At 35.3% G+C, this 15,729-nt stretch overlaps 1 protein-coding gene across 1 annotated transcript in view; it reads left to right on the top strand.

The window, feature by feature from the left end:
* Nucleotides 1–1,840: 1,840 nt before the first annotated feature.
* The window catches only part of LOC107583851 (N-terminal EF-hand calcium-binding protein 2-like), a 52,577-nt gene continuing 38,688 nt past the window's right edge, over nucleotides 1,841–15,729 (top strand). Inside the window, exons 1-2 of the mRNA XM_016270206.1 lie at nucleotides 1,841–2,198; nucleotides 10,574–10,598. Coding sequence (XP_016125692.1) covers nucleotides 1,881–2,198; nucleotides 10,574–10,598 — 343 coding nt within the window. The 5' untranslated portion in view covers nucleotides 1,841–1,880. The remainder of the gene's footprint in view (nucleotides 2,199–10,573; nucleotides 10,599–15,729) is intronic.

The following is a 15,729-nucleotide window of genomic DNA, read 5'->3' as shown; positions in this document are numbered from 1 at the left end:
GCTACAGCTAAAAGTGCTACCGCCAGACCTGGAGATCAGCTGAATGGATTCGAAAACAGCAAAACTCAACTGTTTAACTCTAGGGGAGTTGGAAAATGAGCATATTTTCAAAAATAGTGGAGTGTTCCTTTAAAGGCACAATATGTAAGATTTTTTTAATTAAAATATCCAAAAACCACTAGAACAGTGTTATATATTTTGCTGACTTGTGTAATTACATTATCCCAAATGTTTCGAAGAATGTTTAAATCCAGAGAAATAAGCAATTTTAACTAGTGACACGGACCGTGTCCATAGTGTCATTGTGTTGCCTGCCAATGACGTCATAGCCCCTTGAATTCCAGGAAAAACATGGAAAACATGGAAACACCAAAGACACTTTAATATGTTGTGTGTTTTAATAGACCGGTGACAACCGCACAGAGTAGCATTATAACAGAACTTTCAAATGTATCTAGTATGATAAAACAGTGCTGCTTTTTTCCCCCACATACGCACGACCGGAAGGAGCGGAAGCGGTCGACTGTGGCATAATAAAAGCTCCGCTGCTTTCGAGCTGTGTGTCGCGCTCGTTCAGCGGCCTCGTTTCGCTTCGACAGTCAGCCTCACCCTGCTTCATTCTACTACGTTAATAATTCATTAGCTCATCCATGAACATGATTTCTGCCCGAGTACTGTCGGATTGCATCGGCTGTGGGGATGAAGACGACAACTCCCATGATTTCACACTCAGTCATAGCGTCATCAAACTAGGCCTTTGTCTATTTGTTTATTTTGAATACGCTCTGTAGCTAATCAGCTCATGGGAAATATGAATAATTAACCATAACTAGTTATAATTAACTATTCATATTTTAGATCCACTGTAGATATTTAGCTGACCACTCAGGGTCAACCGTCTTGTCAATTCTAAGAACGTTAATTTCCTGGTTAAAGGAAATAACTTTCTTACTGTACAATTCTATAAGTTTGTAACATAAATCTGCATGATTATTGACTTGTGTGTTGGAGTGGTCCAGACGCTACAGCGCCCTCTAGCGGCGAAAATTACATATTTTGCCTTTAAGCAGACACTACAGTTATGGACTACCGATAGCACACATAGCCTACATCAAGGAGGTGTCTATTTGACGTCTGCAAGATGTATTTTTTTAGTGTTTGCTCATCTGCAATACGTCTATAGAACGCTTTATATTAGATGTCAAACAGACGTGAAGAAAATGTCTGAAGATGTTTATGATTTAGAATGTAAAACTGACATAGAGTCTTATCAGATGTTTGTACACAGCAGGTGCTTTCCAGATGAAGCGACTTGCAGACTGTGCTATCTGGGTACAGATCATACGAAAATTAGCCATGTTTTACTATAAATAAAACAAACAAAAGAATGAACCATAGTTTTGCTACACTAACCATAGTTGAACCATGGTATTTTTAGTACAACTGTGGTAATCCGCCAACAAAACGTTACTACACTTTTACTATAATAAAAATGTTCGCAAGGGATATCCAGGAATGGTAGATCTAAATATCTAAAACTGAGAGTTACTGTAGGAAACTAACAATCAAAGCCAAAAATAGACCCAAACAACATAAACATAGTTAATTCAAAAGTTATTTTCTGGAATCAATGGGCATTAACATCGATTCCTGCTGTTTTAGTAGCTACTCTCTCTCTCTCTCTCTCTCTCTCTCTAAAGTGCAAATAATGCTTTTCTTGTCCATTTTTCTGCATCTGAGCTAAATGGATGGCACTTATTGAACTGCTCCAGTTAGGTGTGACAGGAGGTGAGTTTTTGGGATGTGTGCCGCTGCTGATGTCAGAGAGGAGGGAGGGATCGCCCCCATAGCGCGCAGCATGAACGCTCCGCTGCAAAAGGATGTGTGAACAAGCAGCGCGCTACTGCAGGGACGGCGTCCACAAACTGCTCCACAAAGAACAAGCCAAACTCCGGGCACAGGACAGCAAAGACCAGCCCAATCCCGGGGCTCAGGACAGCGAGACAGCGACGGCTGCACAGTCCGGAAACAGCGGTTCTCAGCCCGGTGGAATAGACGGGCTCGTCCGCTGGATAGTCACCAAGATGAGCGACAATAAAAGCATCTCTACTCGGGAATATGTGAAGGAGGAGGCGGCGGTGGCTCAGGAGCAGTTCTTTGCACCGGAGCCCCGAAAGGGCATTTCTGTCATTTTGGATGTAGGTGTTTGATATTTTATTATTTTATGTATAAAGAAATATGAAATGCATGCACTCGTTTACAAACTTTATTCAATTGCCTTAAACAACCTCAGAATATTGTTGGTTAATCCCATAATTAGACAAAGAATATCACTTAGATAACTCACCAACATTTGACACTCGATGCAATTATACAGCAATTATAAATTTTTACATCGACCTACTTAACTTTTTATCCAATCCAACCATTTTGCATAATTTGACACTTAACTATTATTCCTGTGTAATATAGCCTACTTTATTACAGGGTTCCGGCGTTTCTCTCGCGCATCTTTCCGCGCACTGGCTCTTTACATATCGATTCTTGGCGCCACCGTGCGACTCGAAAGGCTCACTACGTTTGTCGCGTGAAATAAAAATGGCCTGTATTAATTTTAATATAGGCCTACATTGTGAGCATAAAACCTTAGATGGATGGCTAGAAGCTCATAGAGTCCCCAGCGAGAATCCAAAAGCAGTCGGTCGGAAATAGCCTACAACAAACAGAAAATAAATAAAAAGGATTGGATGAGAGAGAGCTTAAAAGATAAGTTACAATTGTATGTAAATCATAAATAACTATAAAAACTGGTAATTTTTGTATAATATATTGTTGCAGTGTTATAATGTATAATGGACTGTTTTTCTTAGCGGAAGCTTTAAGATAATCTACATCTAACAATGTAAACTCAAAATCAATATTTTAAGTTAATAGGATAGTTATTTATTTGATAATAAGTGGGATAATTTGCAGCCAGATGGTCATTATCGCAAGATAACCCTGTTTAGGGTATGACAAAGTCCTTATCCCCCTAATGTGACACGTAGCCTACATTCACAGTCATATTGAAATACAGTTGAGCTTTTAGTACGTGCATTGAAATAATACACGAACTGCAGGGGCGTAAATTTCGTCTAACAGTTGAGGGGGGGGGCGATAAACATAAAAGTTCTCAAGAGCGATTTTTAAAGGAGGCTAAAATTGTACTTGTAAGGATATGTATACACAGAGGAACAGTGTTGGGTAAAGTTACTTTTAAAAGTAATGCATTACAATATTGCGTTACTCCATAAAAAAGTAACTAATTACGTTACTTAGTTACTTTTTATGGAAAGTAATGCATTACGTTACTTTTGCATTACTTTTTAAATCTGGACAGGGCTTGCTTGTTTGTTTTGAAAATAAAAAAGTTCTGTTTTTGGCAAATATAAAAGCCTTTTCACACCAAAAGTGAAATGAATAATCCTCAGGCTGAAGGGAAAGTAAATAAAATTTCTCAAGAGCGATTTTTGAAGGGGACACAAATAATACAGCTAAAATTAAGGATATGTATACACAGAGGAAAGCCTTACTACTATTAGTGCAGCAGGGAGACCGTGCCAAACTAGACAACTTCAAGCAGTTGTGGTCGTGCCGTGACAGCGCTCTTGTCCGTTGTATCCGTCACAGTGTTGCCAAGTCCACGGTTTTCCTGTGGAATTGGGCTACTTTATCACTGTTGCCGCGGGTTGAAGCGACCCCAGTAGCGTGTATTTCAGCCCCGGGAACGGGATCTTTACCGGGGAACCCCCTCAAATGCGGTTCGTTTGGACTAGTTTCGTCAAGCAGGTAACGTTATTATTGCTAACATAGCTACTCATCAAAAAATACATTGGCATCATTTGTATTAAAGAGAAATTCATCTTTAATAAACTTTATCTGATGTTTAAGTGAATAAAATAGCCTTGACAGCCTTACTTACTGGAGTTCCACAACTATTGACTTTGTTCTCTCTCACCGGACTCGTGTGTGTGTAGGTGATGTAAAAGAGGAAAGCAGCCATTTGGACCAAAGCACTGTGAGGCAAGGGAAGGGGAGACTCAAAATGTTTCTAAACTTAAAATGCATTTTTGCCCCATTTGTGTTGTTTTACTACTTACACAATTATTTAAAGTATAAAACATTGTTATTTACAATGCACAGACTGGTTTTAATCATATTTTTAGGGGGGACAACCCTCAGATAGGGGGGGTCCTGTACCCCCCTCGCCCCATTTGCATAAGGAAGTTAAAATGGCACGGTTATATAAACAAATGCGTTTTCATAACAGTTTTGCATTTAGGGTTGGGTTTGGTGTAGGGCATATTCCCAACACGATAGAGTGTTAACATTTAGCGACAGTCCCCGGATATTTTCATTCTGAAACGCCGCAATACGTACCTTTAGCAACGTAATAAAAACAGCAATACGTACCTATATCAACGTAATAAGGATACTTTGTCACTGTTGCCGCGGGTTAAGCGACCCCAATAATGTGTATTTTATGCCCCGGAACGCAATTTTTACCGGGAGACCCCCTCGAAACGGTTAGTTTGGGCTAGTTTTGAGTAGCAATTTTGTTGTAAAAAACCTGGCAACCCTTTTTTGTCAAGCAGGTAACTTTGCTAACAGGTTATTATTGCTAACATAGCGACTCATCGAAAAATACATTGGCATCATTTGTATTAAAGAGAAAATAATCACTTCATCTGATGTGTAAGTGAATAAAATAGCCTTGACAGCCTTGGAGTTCCACAACTATTGGCTTTGTTCTCCTGTGAGTGTGTGTGTGTGTGTATGTGTGTTTGTGTGTGTAGGCGATGTAAAAGAGGAAAGTAGGCATTTGGACCAAAGCACTGTGAGTCAAGGGAGGGGGAAACTCAAAACTTTATTTAAGAAACTTAAGTTTCTAAATTTAAAACACATTTTTGCCCCGTTTGTGTTGTTTTACTGCTTACAATTATTTAAAGTATAAAACATTGTTATTTCCAACACACAGACTGGTTTTTAATCATATATTTAGGGGGGACAGCCCTCAGATACACTAGATTCTCTAGTATGAAACAGCAGTGAAACATCCAGCTGTACCTTTCAGCATTCTAAGGTTATACAACAGTTCTTTTGCTCTGATTTTAAGGCCGTATCTCCGAGAAGCATACTTGAATCTAAATAATTTATTGCGCTTTTCCTGTGAGCCTGGCAGTTATGCTTTGTGGTTGGCTGCTGTGGCAAGGTCTCAGCAGTATTGATTTAGTAGGTCAAAGTATTGCCTCAGTATTGTTCATCGGTGCTGGATAATTATGTGTATCTGATGGTCATACCTCTTGAGATTTCTGCATTGCTTTTAGGGGGAGAAGTTAAAACATTTAAGAGAGTGATAAGTAGATCAGTCCTAGACCCAGATACAGTCTCAGGTAAAAAGACTATAAAGTAGAGGGGACAAAAACTAATTAAAAACCTCAGAAAAAGACCAGAGGCACCAATGCACCCAAGTATAGATAATAGCGAAGGTGGAGGAAATTAATAAGGGAGGGGTTAAGCAGATAATGAGGTGCTGTGTCTTTTATGGATAGTGAGAATGTGTACATGATTTCTCCTGGAGACTTCGGTACGGAGCGCAGGTGCTTGTAGGGGAATTGATTTCCCCCAATGCTTTGTGAGAGAATTCCATTACTTAACTCTATATATCTCTACCAAATGACACGTCTGCTGCCATGTCTATTCCAGGATCAGCCATCAGCCCTGACCGGGCCTTAAAACTGCATTGGTAAACTACAGAGCCACAGAGCGTCATCCAGCATGCAATTGTAAAGGCCCCTCTTTGCATTTCAGAAAGCTTTCGATTCACCGGCTAGACTAGTTATGGATTCATTCAGGGTGTGTCGAATTCTCGCAGCACGGCTTCCCCACACCTGACAGTGAAAACAGTGGAGCACTAACAAGCTGTCATAAAGAAGGCTAAGTGTGTTTCCCAGTTCACAATATTTCATTCTTACATCATCATGTCTCAGGTCCCAGACCTCATCTTGCTTAAGGAAGTAATTAAGTGAATTTAATGTTTTTTCTTTTCCACTAGGGTTGAATGCTGTGCACTAAATTACAGTAGCGTTCTAGTTCACGCTTTAAAAGTGAGGATGCTGGATGTGTGAGAATAGATAGATGATCAAATGGTCACCACACATGACATTTACTAAAGACTTTATTGCACTATTGATTTGAACTTCAAAATACAAAGATATTTGGCATTTGTTCAGTGAACTGGATTTGAGCCAAAGCATTGAGAATCAATCCAATTGATTTAGCAAGTCTAAATGTGAGTCCACATATTACTGACTATTAAACAAGTCCATTCGTTGAGTCAAGCTCTCTCCATTCAAACACTCTTTATAAATCTTTTTCTCCCTTTGCCTAATACCTCATTATCTCTTTCGTTGTTCCATCTTCTTTTGTCAACACAAAGACACTTTTAGCCTTCATGGGCCAAAGAGGAAATTTGGGAACAAACGTCATTGTCTTGAAACAGAGCCATATTTTTTCCTGTGTTGTCTGGATTTGGTCCAGTTGCAGGATTTGATTTGATTATTGGTCTGGATAGATAGTGGTTTGGTTCGAATGCACTAGTTGTTCTTTGTTTTGTACCTGGTTTCTCCGCAATGTATTTTTCTAAGCATTTTTTTCGTATTTATATACATATTTACCATTTATATTGTAGCTGCATGAATATGTACATTAACTGTACTAATTATTTAGTTTCTCCCTCTCTTTTATCAACTTTGTAGCTTTGTAGTTCACATTAGAACATTAGATCTTTTGGTAGCTGTCCCCTTTTCCTGTCATACAGAGATATATCTTCTGAGGTGCAAACAAACTGGGTCACCTACATTAAGTGACTTCATATTGCCAGACCATACAAACAGTATTTAACAGCCTCCTATCTTTAGTGCATCCCCTTTATTCTCAAACACATCAAGCAGACAATCACAATGAAGAAATAGTGATGTAACTCCCAGCTAATGGTGGTTCTGTTCTTATTTTTTCAAATGTTATTCAACATTATCAACTTCTCTTTTTAGACCATTTGACATCATCTGCTACTTTTGCTGTGATCCGGTTTAGTGATAACAAAGCAGGATCCTGTCGTTTAGTGGACCCGAATTTTATTTCGGACTTTAAGGTGTGATTTAACACTGTACTGGAATTGTGTACAAAATGTAAAAAATGTGGTTCTTTAAAATATGGACCTTTATTAATATTACCATGCACTTAATAGTCCCAACATTATGTCACTATTAAGACTACTACTTCACACTACTTCAATATTTTGGGGTCAGTAAGATTTTGTTTTTCTTGAAAGAAATTAACACATCTGTTCAGCAAGGACACATCAAATAAGTCGAAAATGACAGTATAGACTTAAATGTAAAAAAAAAAAAAAAATGAAATATGAAATATGCTGTTCTTTTGAAACTTTTTATTCATCAGTAAATCTTGAAAAAATGTATTACAGTTTCTACAAAATATTAAGTGGCATAATCGTTTTTAACTGTGATAATAAGCAATGTTTCTTGAGCAGCAAATCAGCATATTAGAATTATTTCTAAAGGATAATGTGACACTGAAGACTGGAGTAATGATGCTGAAAATTCAGCTTAGCCATCACAGGAACAAATTACATTTTAAAACATTTAAAAAAGAAAACAGTTATTTTAAATTAAAATAATATTTTTATTCATATTTACATGGTTTTCAAAACCAATAACAATACAGAACGTAATACACACTAAAAGAATCACAAAAACATACTGTGCACCTATAATAAACAAAAATAATAATATAAAACATAATTAATACCTGAAAACAGGTTCCCACATTTTGTCAAATGTGGCTGTGTTTCCAGAAATATTTTATCTAATTCTTTCTAAATGTAAGGTAAGTGAGTCCTGTTAACCAAGCAGAACATTTTTACTGTATATTTGATCAAGCCTTGGTGAGCATAAGAGACTTTTTTCAAAAACATAAGAAAATATTACTGACCCCAAAGTTTTGAACGGTAATGTATGCTGAGTAGGAAACTTTTAGTTTCTAAATGTCTCATGAATTGCAATAGATTCATATTCTGGACAGCCAGTTATTCGCCACACAAACCATGTTTATCCTTATTGCAGGTGAACCCCAATTTAAAAGAGTCTGATAATCCTAGTTGTAATCCTTTTTATTTTTATTTATTTAAATATGCAAGGTTATATGGTTAGAATTTTATAATTTCCATTTAGTTTTACTTCCTTTACAGTCCACAAAATCAGAGCATCCCTGCAGCAACCAATTTTTGGGTCACGACCCACCAGTTGAGAACCGGACTTGGCAATTAATGCTGCAGACACTTTTGCTTTAAGACATAAAATGGCTAGGAAGATTAAATACCAAAAGTGCTTCTCAAGCGCTTTGTAAAATACATTACAGTATTGATCGGACATGTCACTGTTCCCACATTCACTCTCCTCTTAGTTCAAGAGAATGAAAAGCCCCATTGTTGTTCTACTGCAGATGCTTCAGTGGTTGTCCTGATGTCCATTTATCTCTTCTGTGTGGCTTTTGCGTTTGTTCTGTGATGGTGAAGTATCCTGACAGGTGGAATGCTGTTAGCTGTCAGGATTGAATGAAGCTCATCCAATTGAGAAGTGATTTTGACCATCAGCAGAAGGTGATCACTCTAATGAAGCAGATCAAATTGTGTGCTGTCAATATGTGTTTCAATTATCGGATGTTCGGCACACGCTTCCTCTTCGAGACACAATCATGCACGTCCAGTCATAAACATGCACCTCTAATCTTGCTTGTGCAGCCAGTACATTTAACATGGACATCCAGATCTGATCACAACAATTCGCGCTTCACTGTATTTATTTATTTAGAAAATGAGAAAGGCTGAAGGCTGAATGGATCGACTGCTGTAAAATTAGCCCGTAGTGAGTAACGCTTCCCAGCACATTCTATTGACTGTTATTTTCCTCTTACCAGAGAGTCTTAAGTGGTCCATTTCACATCTGACTGGACCGTGTGATCAGGTTGCTCTTGCAGATTTAAGTAGCACCTCACTCACTCTCTTACAAGTTCAACCAAACACATCGGCAATATACAAACTTGTTTAGTCTTGCTTTAAAAAGTAACTTAAAGGTTATAATCAGGAATCTGATTCTTCCGGATTGATCCAGAATTCCGTTTTTTTTTCTTTTTCGGCCTAAAATCATGACTCATGTGAATCATGCAGATAAGTAATGAAAAAAAAAAATGGTAGTGGGGTGGGGGGTGTTCAGGGTGATGCTGGTTACTGCATGATGATTGAGACTGCGAAATGGTCTTAAGCAATTAACTAAATAAACTGTGAAAAGGTTATGTTTTCTTATACATTATGGCATTACACAAATGTGAGTAGAATCAGTGCTGAAACGTGTTACTCGTGTTTCAGTGTCACATGATCATTCCAATCATACTAATATGCTGATTTGCTGCTCAAGAAGCATTTACTCTTTATTATTATCAATGTTAAAAACTGTTTTTTGCTGCTTAACATTTTTGTGGAAACAATGATACCACTCAAACATTTGTGGTAAGATTTTTTTTTTTAAAAGAGAGAAATTAATAATTTTATTCATCATACATTAAAGAGATGAAAAGTGAGTGAAGACATTTAAAATGTTTCAAAAGATTTCTATTTAATAAATGTTTTAATCGATGTAATCAATATATTTGATAAATGCAAATAAATGCTGTTCATTGAAAGGTCTATTTATCAGAGAGTCCTGAACAATGAAATGCATCACCATTTCAAGCAGCACAACTGTTTTCTACATTGATAATAATCAATAATCAGGTACTTTAATAATAACAATTGTATTAATACTTATTATATTCTATTATTATCATTATTATTAAATGTTGTTTTTTATTTTTACAGGACAATAGTATATATTATTACAATATAAGATATATATTTTAATGTGATAAAATATATTTTTTTAAATAATAAGTCCTGGGGGCATGGTCAGATTTTCTTGCTTTTTTGTCTCTAGCTGATCATATGCCTGTATAATATAATTTGTGTTGGTGGTCTTCTGAATGCAATGCAAAGATTAATCATTGCACCATATTAAGGGCCAAGGTATCATGCAGTTGAATTGCAGTCAGCCTATCTATAGAACCAGCGTCTCCTTTAATAGCTCTTCTGAGTAGGTTGACTGACACTGAACTCTACAGAGAGACGCTTTTATTAATTACTTTTATCCATCTTTTCTAGCATATACTTTATTTTTCTGCAGCCAGTGTCTAAAAATAATTGTTGTATGTACATTTAAGATTAGATAGCTGTATAATAATAAGTTTAGTGCTGAAATCATACAGGTTTCCGATATTAAACCTTGATTAGCAGTTGATCAGGTTTTTGGATGAATTATTTGAAGGTTTAGGTGAATTATAATGATAATGTGAATTATAAATGAATAATATTTTTTATTAATATATTGTATTTCTGTATGTGTGTGTATGTGTATCATTTCAGATTTTCCGGAGAGCTGATAAGGATGGTGAGTGTAATCTGCTTTATACCATGTCATCTTGAATGTGTTTCTCAGACTCTGTTCTGTTCTAAACATGAAATCATGTTCATGTTTTGAAATTCATGTTTCATTCACTACACTAGTGCTCAAAAGTTTGAGGTTGGTAAGATTTTTTAATGTTTTTGAAAGAAGTCTCTTATGCTCACCAAGGCTGCATTTATTTAATAAAAATACAGTAAAATAGTAATATTGTGAAATATTTTTACAATTCAAAATAACTGTTTTCTATTTTAATATATTTATAAAATGTAATTTATTCCTGTGATTCAAAGCTGAGTTTTCAGCAGCCATTATACCAGTCTTTAGTGCCACATGATCCTTCAGAAATCATTCTAAAGGCGTCTTTGCGTCTTTACACAGCCAAGTCAAGGCTGCTCTGTGCCTGAAAATTCTGTGTAAAGACACAATGTCTCATAAAAGCCAGACTAAATTATACTTGCTCTGAGTTGAAGTACTGTATAAAAGTGCAATTGGTATGTAAATGCATTTATGCCACCTCTGAGCAGCATTAAACAGTCTGTGTAAAGATACCTAAATGCCACTTCAGAAGCACCTGTGCAGTGTAAATTTAGCATTATATGCTGATTTGGTGCTCAAGAAATAATTCTTATCATAATCAATGTTGAAAAAAGAACAGCATTTATTTGAAATATAAATATTTTTAACTTTATAAATGTTTTTACTGTTATTTTCATCACATTAATGTGTTTTTGCTACATAAAAGTAATATTTTCTTTCAAAGGAAAAAACAAATCTTACTGTCCCCAAACTTTTGAATGGTAGCGTACATCATTTCATAAAATATACAGCTATTATAGCTTTACACAACACTGAAGAACTTGACCATCTGTCCTCATACGGTTCCGACAGCTGAAAAGACAGAAAGTGAAGAAACGTTCCAGGAAAGACTATGCAAATGTGCTGCTTTACACATAATCTTTTAAATAATTCCCATTTGCGGGGCTTATTAGAAGTTTAGTTCTTTTTGTTCTCCGATGCCTGTCCAGTATGATTTCTGCATGGTATTAGTGAAATATCATCTGCTAAGAAAATCAATGCATAATGCACCAGCTAGTGATTTGCGTTTGCTGGATGTTCTAAAATGATTTTTCCTATATTGTCATGCAAATTAAATTGCAGCAAAAATTTCACATGTATTTGCTAATTGATTTTAGATTAGTCTCATTTTGCAAATTAGACTCTTTATCCATATTCATACCCTGTGTCCGCAGACTAATTATGATTATGAAGAAAGGCTTCATTACAAATTTTGCAATGCTCAAATTGATGTATGAGTAGATACTTATTACTCTACAGTACATTTCATCCATTTGTACTGCAATGTAGTTTTCTGTATGATTCTGTCTTGTCCGTCATTATCAGCATAGACCTGGTCTCATCTGGTCTAAATGTTTGGATTGAAATGAAATATACATATATAAAACATTTTAAAAGGAAAACACCACTCTAGTTCTTGTACCTGGGCTTAAAAGAGAGTCGATACAAATAGCAGAAAGCGAAAACCTGCAGCAAACCTTGTTAAAAGGAGTAGTGGCTATTTGATGTGTGGAGCTAGCGCTATTTGTGTTATTTTTAAACCACTCCCAGAGGAGCAGCTTGGTGACAGTTTTAATGAGAGAGAGAGAAAGCGAGAGGGTGGGGGAGGAAGAAGAACAAGAGTCGGGACCACAGGAGATGGGTGCCATATTTTGCAACTCTTTGGTTTTCAATCACAAGAAAACAGAGCACAGCAGGTTAATTTGCCTCCAGCATTTAGAGCTAAACTCCTAGAAGTGAAACATTATTATCCTCTTTCTTTTCGAATAGGGCTGCATGCATAAAAGAGACAGTTCTCTCCAAAAATAATATTTTGTCATTATTTATTCCACCCTATAATGTCATTTTAAACCTATACTACTTTATTTTTTCCATGGAACACAAAATAAAAATGTTCTAATTTCTGACAGTTTAATGTGTCTACGACTGTCAAGCAACTTCAATATATGATATGATATGATATGATATGATATCATATCATATCATATCATATCATATCATATCATATCATATACTACTGGTCAAAAGTTTGGAATAATTAAGATTTTTGAAATGTTTTTTAATATGCTGGCCCAGGCTGCATTTATTTGATTAAAAACACAGTAAAAAATGTTTTACTATTGTGAAATCTTATTACAATTTAAAATAACTGTTTTCTATTTGAATATATTTTCAAATGTAAATGTGCTGATTTTTATTATTAGTATTAATTATTAATGTTATAAATAGTTGTGTTGCTAAATATTTTTGTGGAAAACATGATACACTAATATTCAAAAGTTAGGAGTAAGATTTAGGGGGGGGAAAAAATTTATACTTTTTATTCACTGAGGATTGATCAGAAGTGACAGTAAATATATTTATAATGCTACAAAATATTTCTATCTCAAATAAACTGTTTTCAACATTGATAATAATAAGAACCATAATTCATATTTAAGTACCAATAATAATTTATAATAAATGAGCACAAAATCAGTGTATTTGAATGATTTCTGAAGGATCATGTGACACTGAAGACTAGAGTAATGATGATGAAATTCACCTTTGCCATCACAGGAATACATTTTAAATATATTATTGAAACATTAAAATTTTATATTATTAAAACAATAAAAAAATCTAGTATAAACAAAAAAATATTATTAAAAATATTTGTAAAAATATATATAAATAAAAGTACTTCATACTACTTCTGAACTTATACAGACAAATATTTAAGTACCAATAATAATTTATAATAAATGAGCACAAAATCAGCGTATTTGAATGATTTCGGAAGGATCATGTGACACTGAAGACTAGAGTAATGATGATGAAATTCACCTTTGCCATCACAGGAATACATTTTAAATATATTATTGAAACATTAAAATTTTATATTATTAAAACAATAAAAAAATCTAGTATAAACAAAAAAATATTATTAAAAATATTTGTAAAAATATATATAAATAAAAGTACTTCATACTACTTCTGAACTTATACAGACAATATGATACATGAATAATTACATCATTTAAATTTGTAAATGAACTTCCTTTGAAATCATGGTTTATGGATCAATTTACCTTCCAGAGTTAACCATCATATTGAGCACAAACCACACACAGAATGTCATGCCACCCTGCCGCATGTCTCTTACTGCAGAAGTGATTGGTTACATCATGCGTGTGGAGCAGGCAGAGAGAATCATTAATGTCTGTTGTATAGAGAAAATGACATGCTCTTTTGGCCTTAGAGCTTTTATGCAAGCTTGGTCTGGCACGCTCAGCCTCCTGCTTTTTGATTACCTGGTCAGTGGCAATAAATCTGCAAGGGATGTTAACATGAGAGCAGACTGGCAGAGACCTGTGTGACCCACTGCCTTATCTGCATCTGCAGTTTGCCTATCTAAATATATCACTCCGTTTAAAGGGAGAGAAAGAACGGTACAGGTACATGTAATGGAAATTTAATTGGTTCTTTCAACTGTTTTAAATTCTGTACTGTTTCTCTGTGCAGCATTTTTACATCAAAAAGAACTCGCAGGGTCAAAGAGAGCAAAAGGGCTACTGATGAGAAAAAAGGTTACTAAAATGATACATTTAGAAGCCAAATTAATTTTTCGTTGACAAATTACAGAACCCTTTGGTGCAGTAATGCATGGTTTATACAGTATATAGGCTATGGCTATTTAAGTACAATGAAAAAAAATTAGTATAGAAATAATTTTCATTCACAAATTGCTAGTAAATTTCACAAACAATTACAAAGAAACTTGTTTTTGTTTAGTTATATGTAATTCAGGGATTCCTAGACATTTTGTCAGCTGAACCCCTTCGATATAAAATATTTACTAGAAGTAGCCCAGTAATTTAAGGTTAAAATTTTACTAATTTAATGACACATTTACATGTCCACAGTTCTCTGATGTTAGTTAATTGTCATATGACATGCAGGTAAACACATAAATTAATCTTTTTCATAAGTGTTTTATCTTTTATCTTACATTTTTATGATTTATGATTTTTTTTTTTTTTAATACTCAAGAGTTTTTAGCTTTAGACTCTGATTTTATCCATTCAGAAGACATCAAACATGTTTAATATTTTGAGTCAATTTTAGAACAAATATTGTTTTCATTTGTCACATATCTTCTAGCAACAAAGCAAATGTTCGGAACAACTTGAAAGTCTGGTAGTGTGAGTTCCTCAGTTGTTTAGTGTATGAGGCCAAGTTTTTTCTGCAACTATTTAGAAAGTCAGAAAGTGTATGATGCCTAGTGTTCTAAAATCTGTTTCAATTGTAAAAGTCGTGCAGTGTATTACACCCTTTAGTCTGTTTCAAACTGACTCAAGAGCGAATGAGTTTGAGATTGTGAATCCTTTTCACTGACTCTTTAAAGGGGTCATATGATGTTGCTAAAAAGAACATTATTTTGTGTATTTGGTGTAATGAAATGTGTTTATGCGGTTTAAAGTAAAAAAAATACATTATTTTCCACATTCCGGACATTATTGTTTCTCCTCTATGCCCCGCCTTTCTGAAACGCGTTGATTTTTACAAAGCTCATCTGTCTGAAAAGCGAGGTGTGCTCTGATTGGCCAGCTATCGAGTGCGTTGTGATTGGCCGAATACCTCAAGCGTGTGACGGAAATGTTACACCCCTCACCATACTGTGATGGAGCGACGAGACAAAAACATTAAAACCCATTATAAACGAGGCATTTGTTGCATCCAGTGGGGACATAATTACGGATTATAATGATTTATACTGTCTTTTTACGTGTTGCGTTGCATCGCGCCACGTAAACATAAAACAATGTCTGCATTTGTGATCGGAGAAATGACAAACAACAAGCACTGCTCTACACTGCTCAAAACTCGCGTTTGAATCGACAATGGAAAATCCTTTAAATATGAAAACGTACTTACAGACTGTGAGTCAGAAAAGCTGGCATTGTAGTCTACTCTACCAGGATCAGAAAACAGTCCTCCATAAAATGTGCTGCCTGCACACATCTGAATATTTGGGTTGAACTGTTCTGGAACAGTGTTG

This window comes from Sinocyclocheilus grahami, unplaced genomic scaffold (genome assembly GCF_001515645.1).
Source record: "Sinocyclocheilus grahami isolate Dianchi unplaced genomic scaffold, SAMN03320097.WGS_v1.1 scaffold55.1, whole genome shotgun sequence".
In the NCBI taxonomy this organism is placed as follows: domain Eukaryota; kingdom Metazoa; phylum Chordata; class Actinopteri; order Cypriniformes; family Cyprinidae; genus Sinocyclocheilus; species Sinocyclocheilus grahami.
This window is presented reverse-complemented; position numbering and strand designations above follow the sequence as displayed.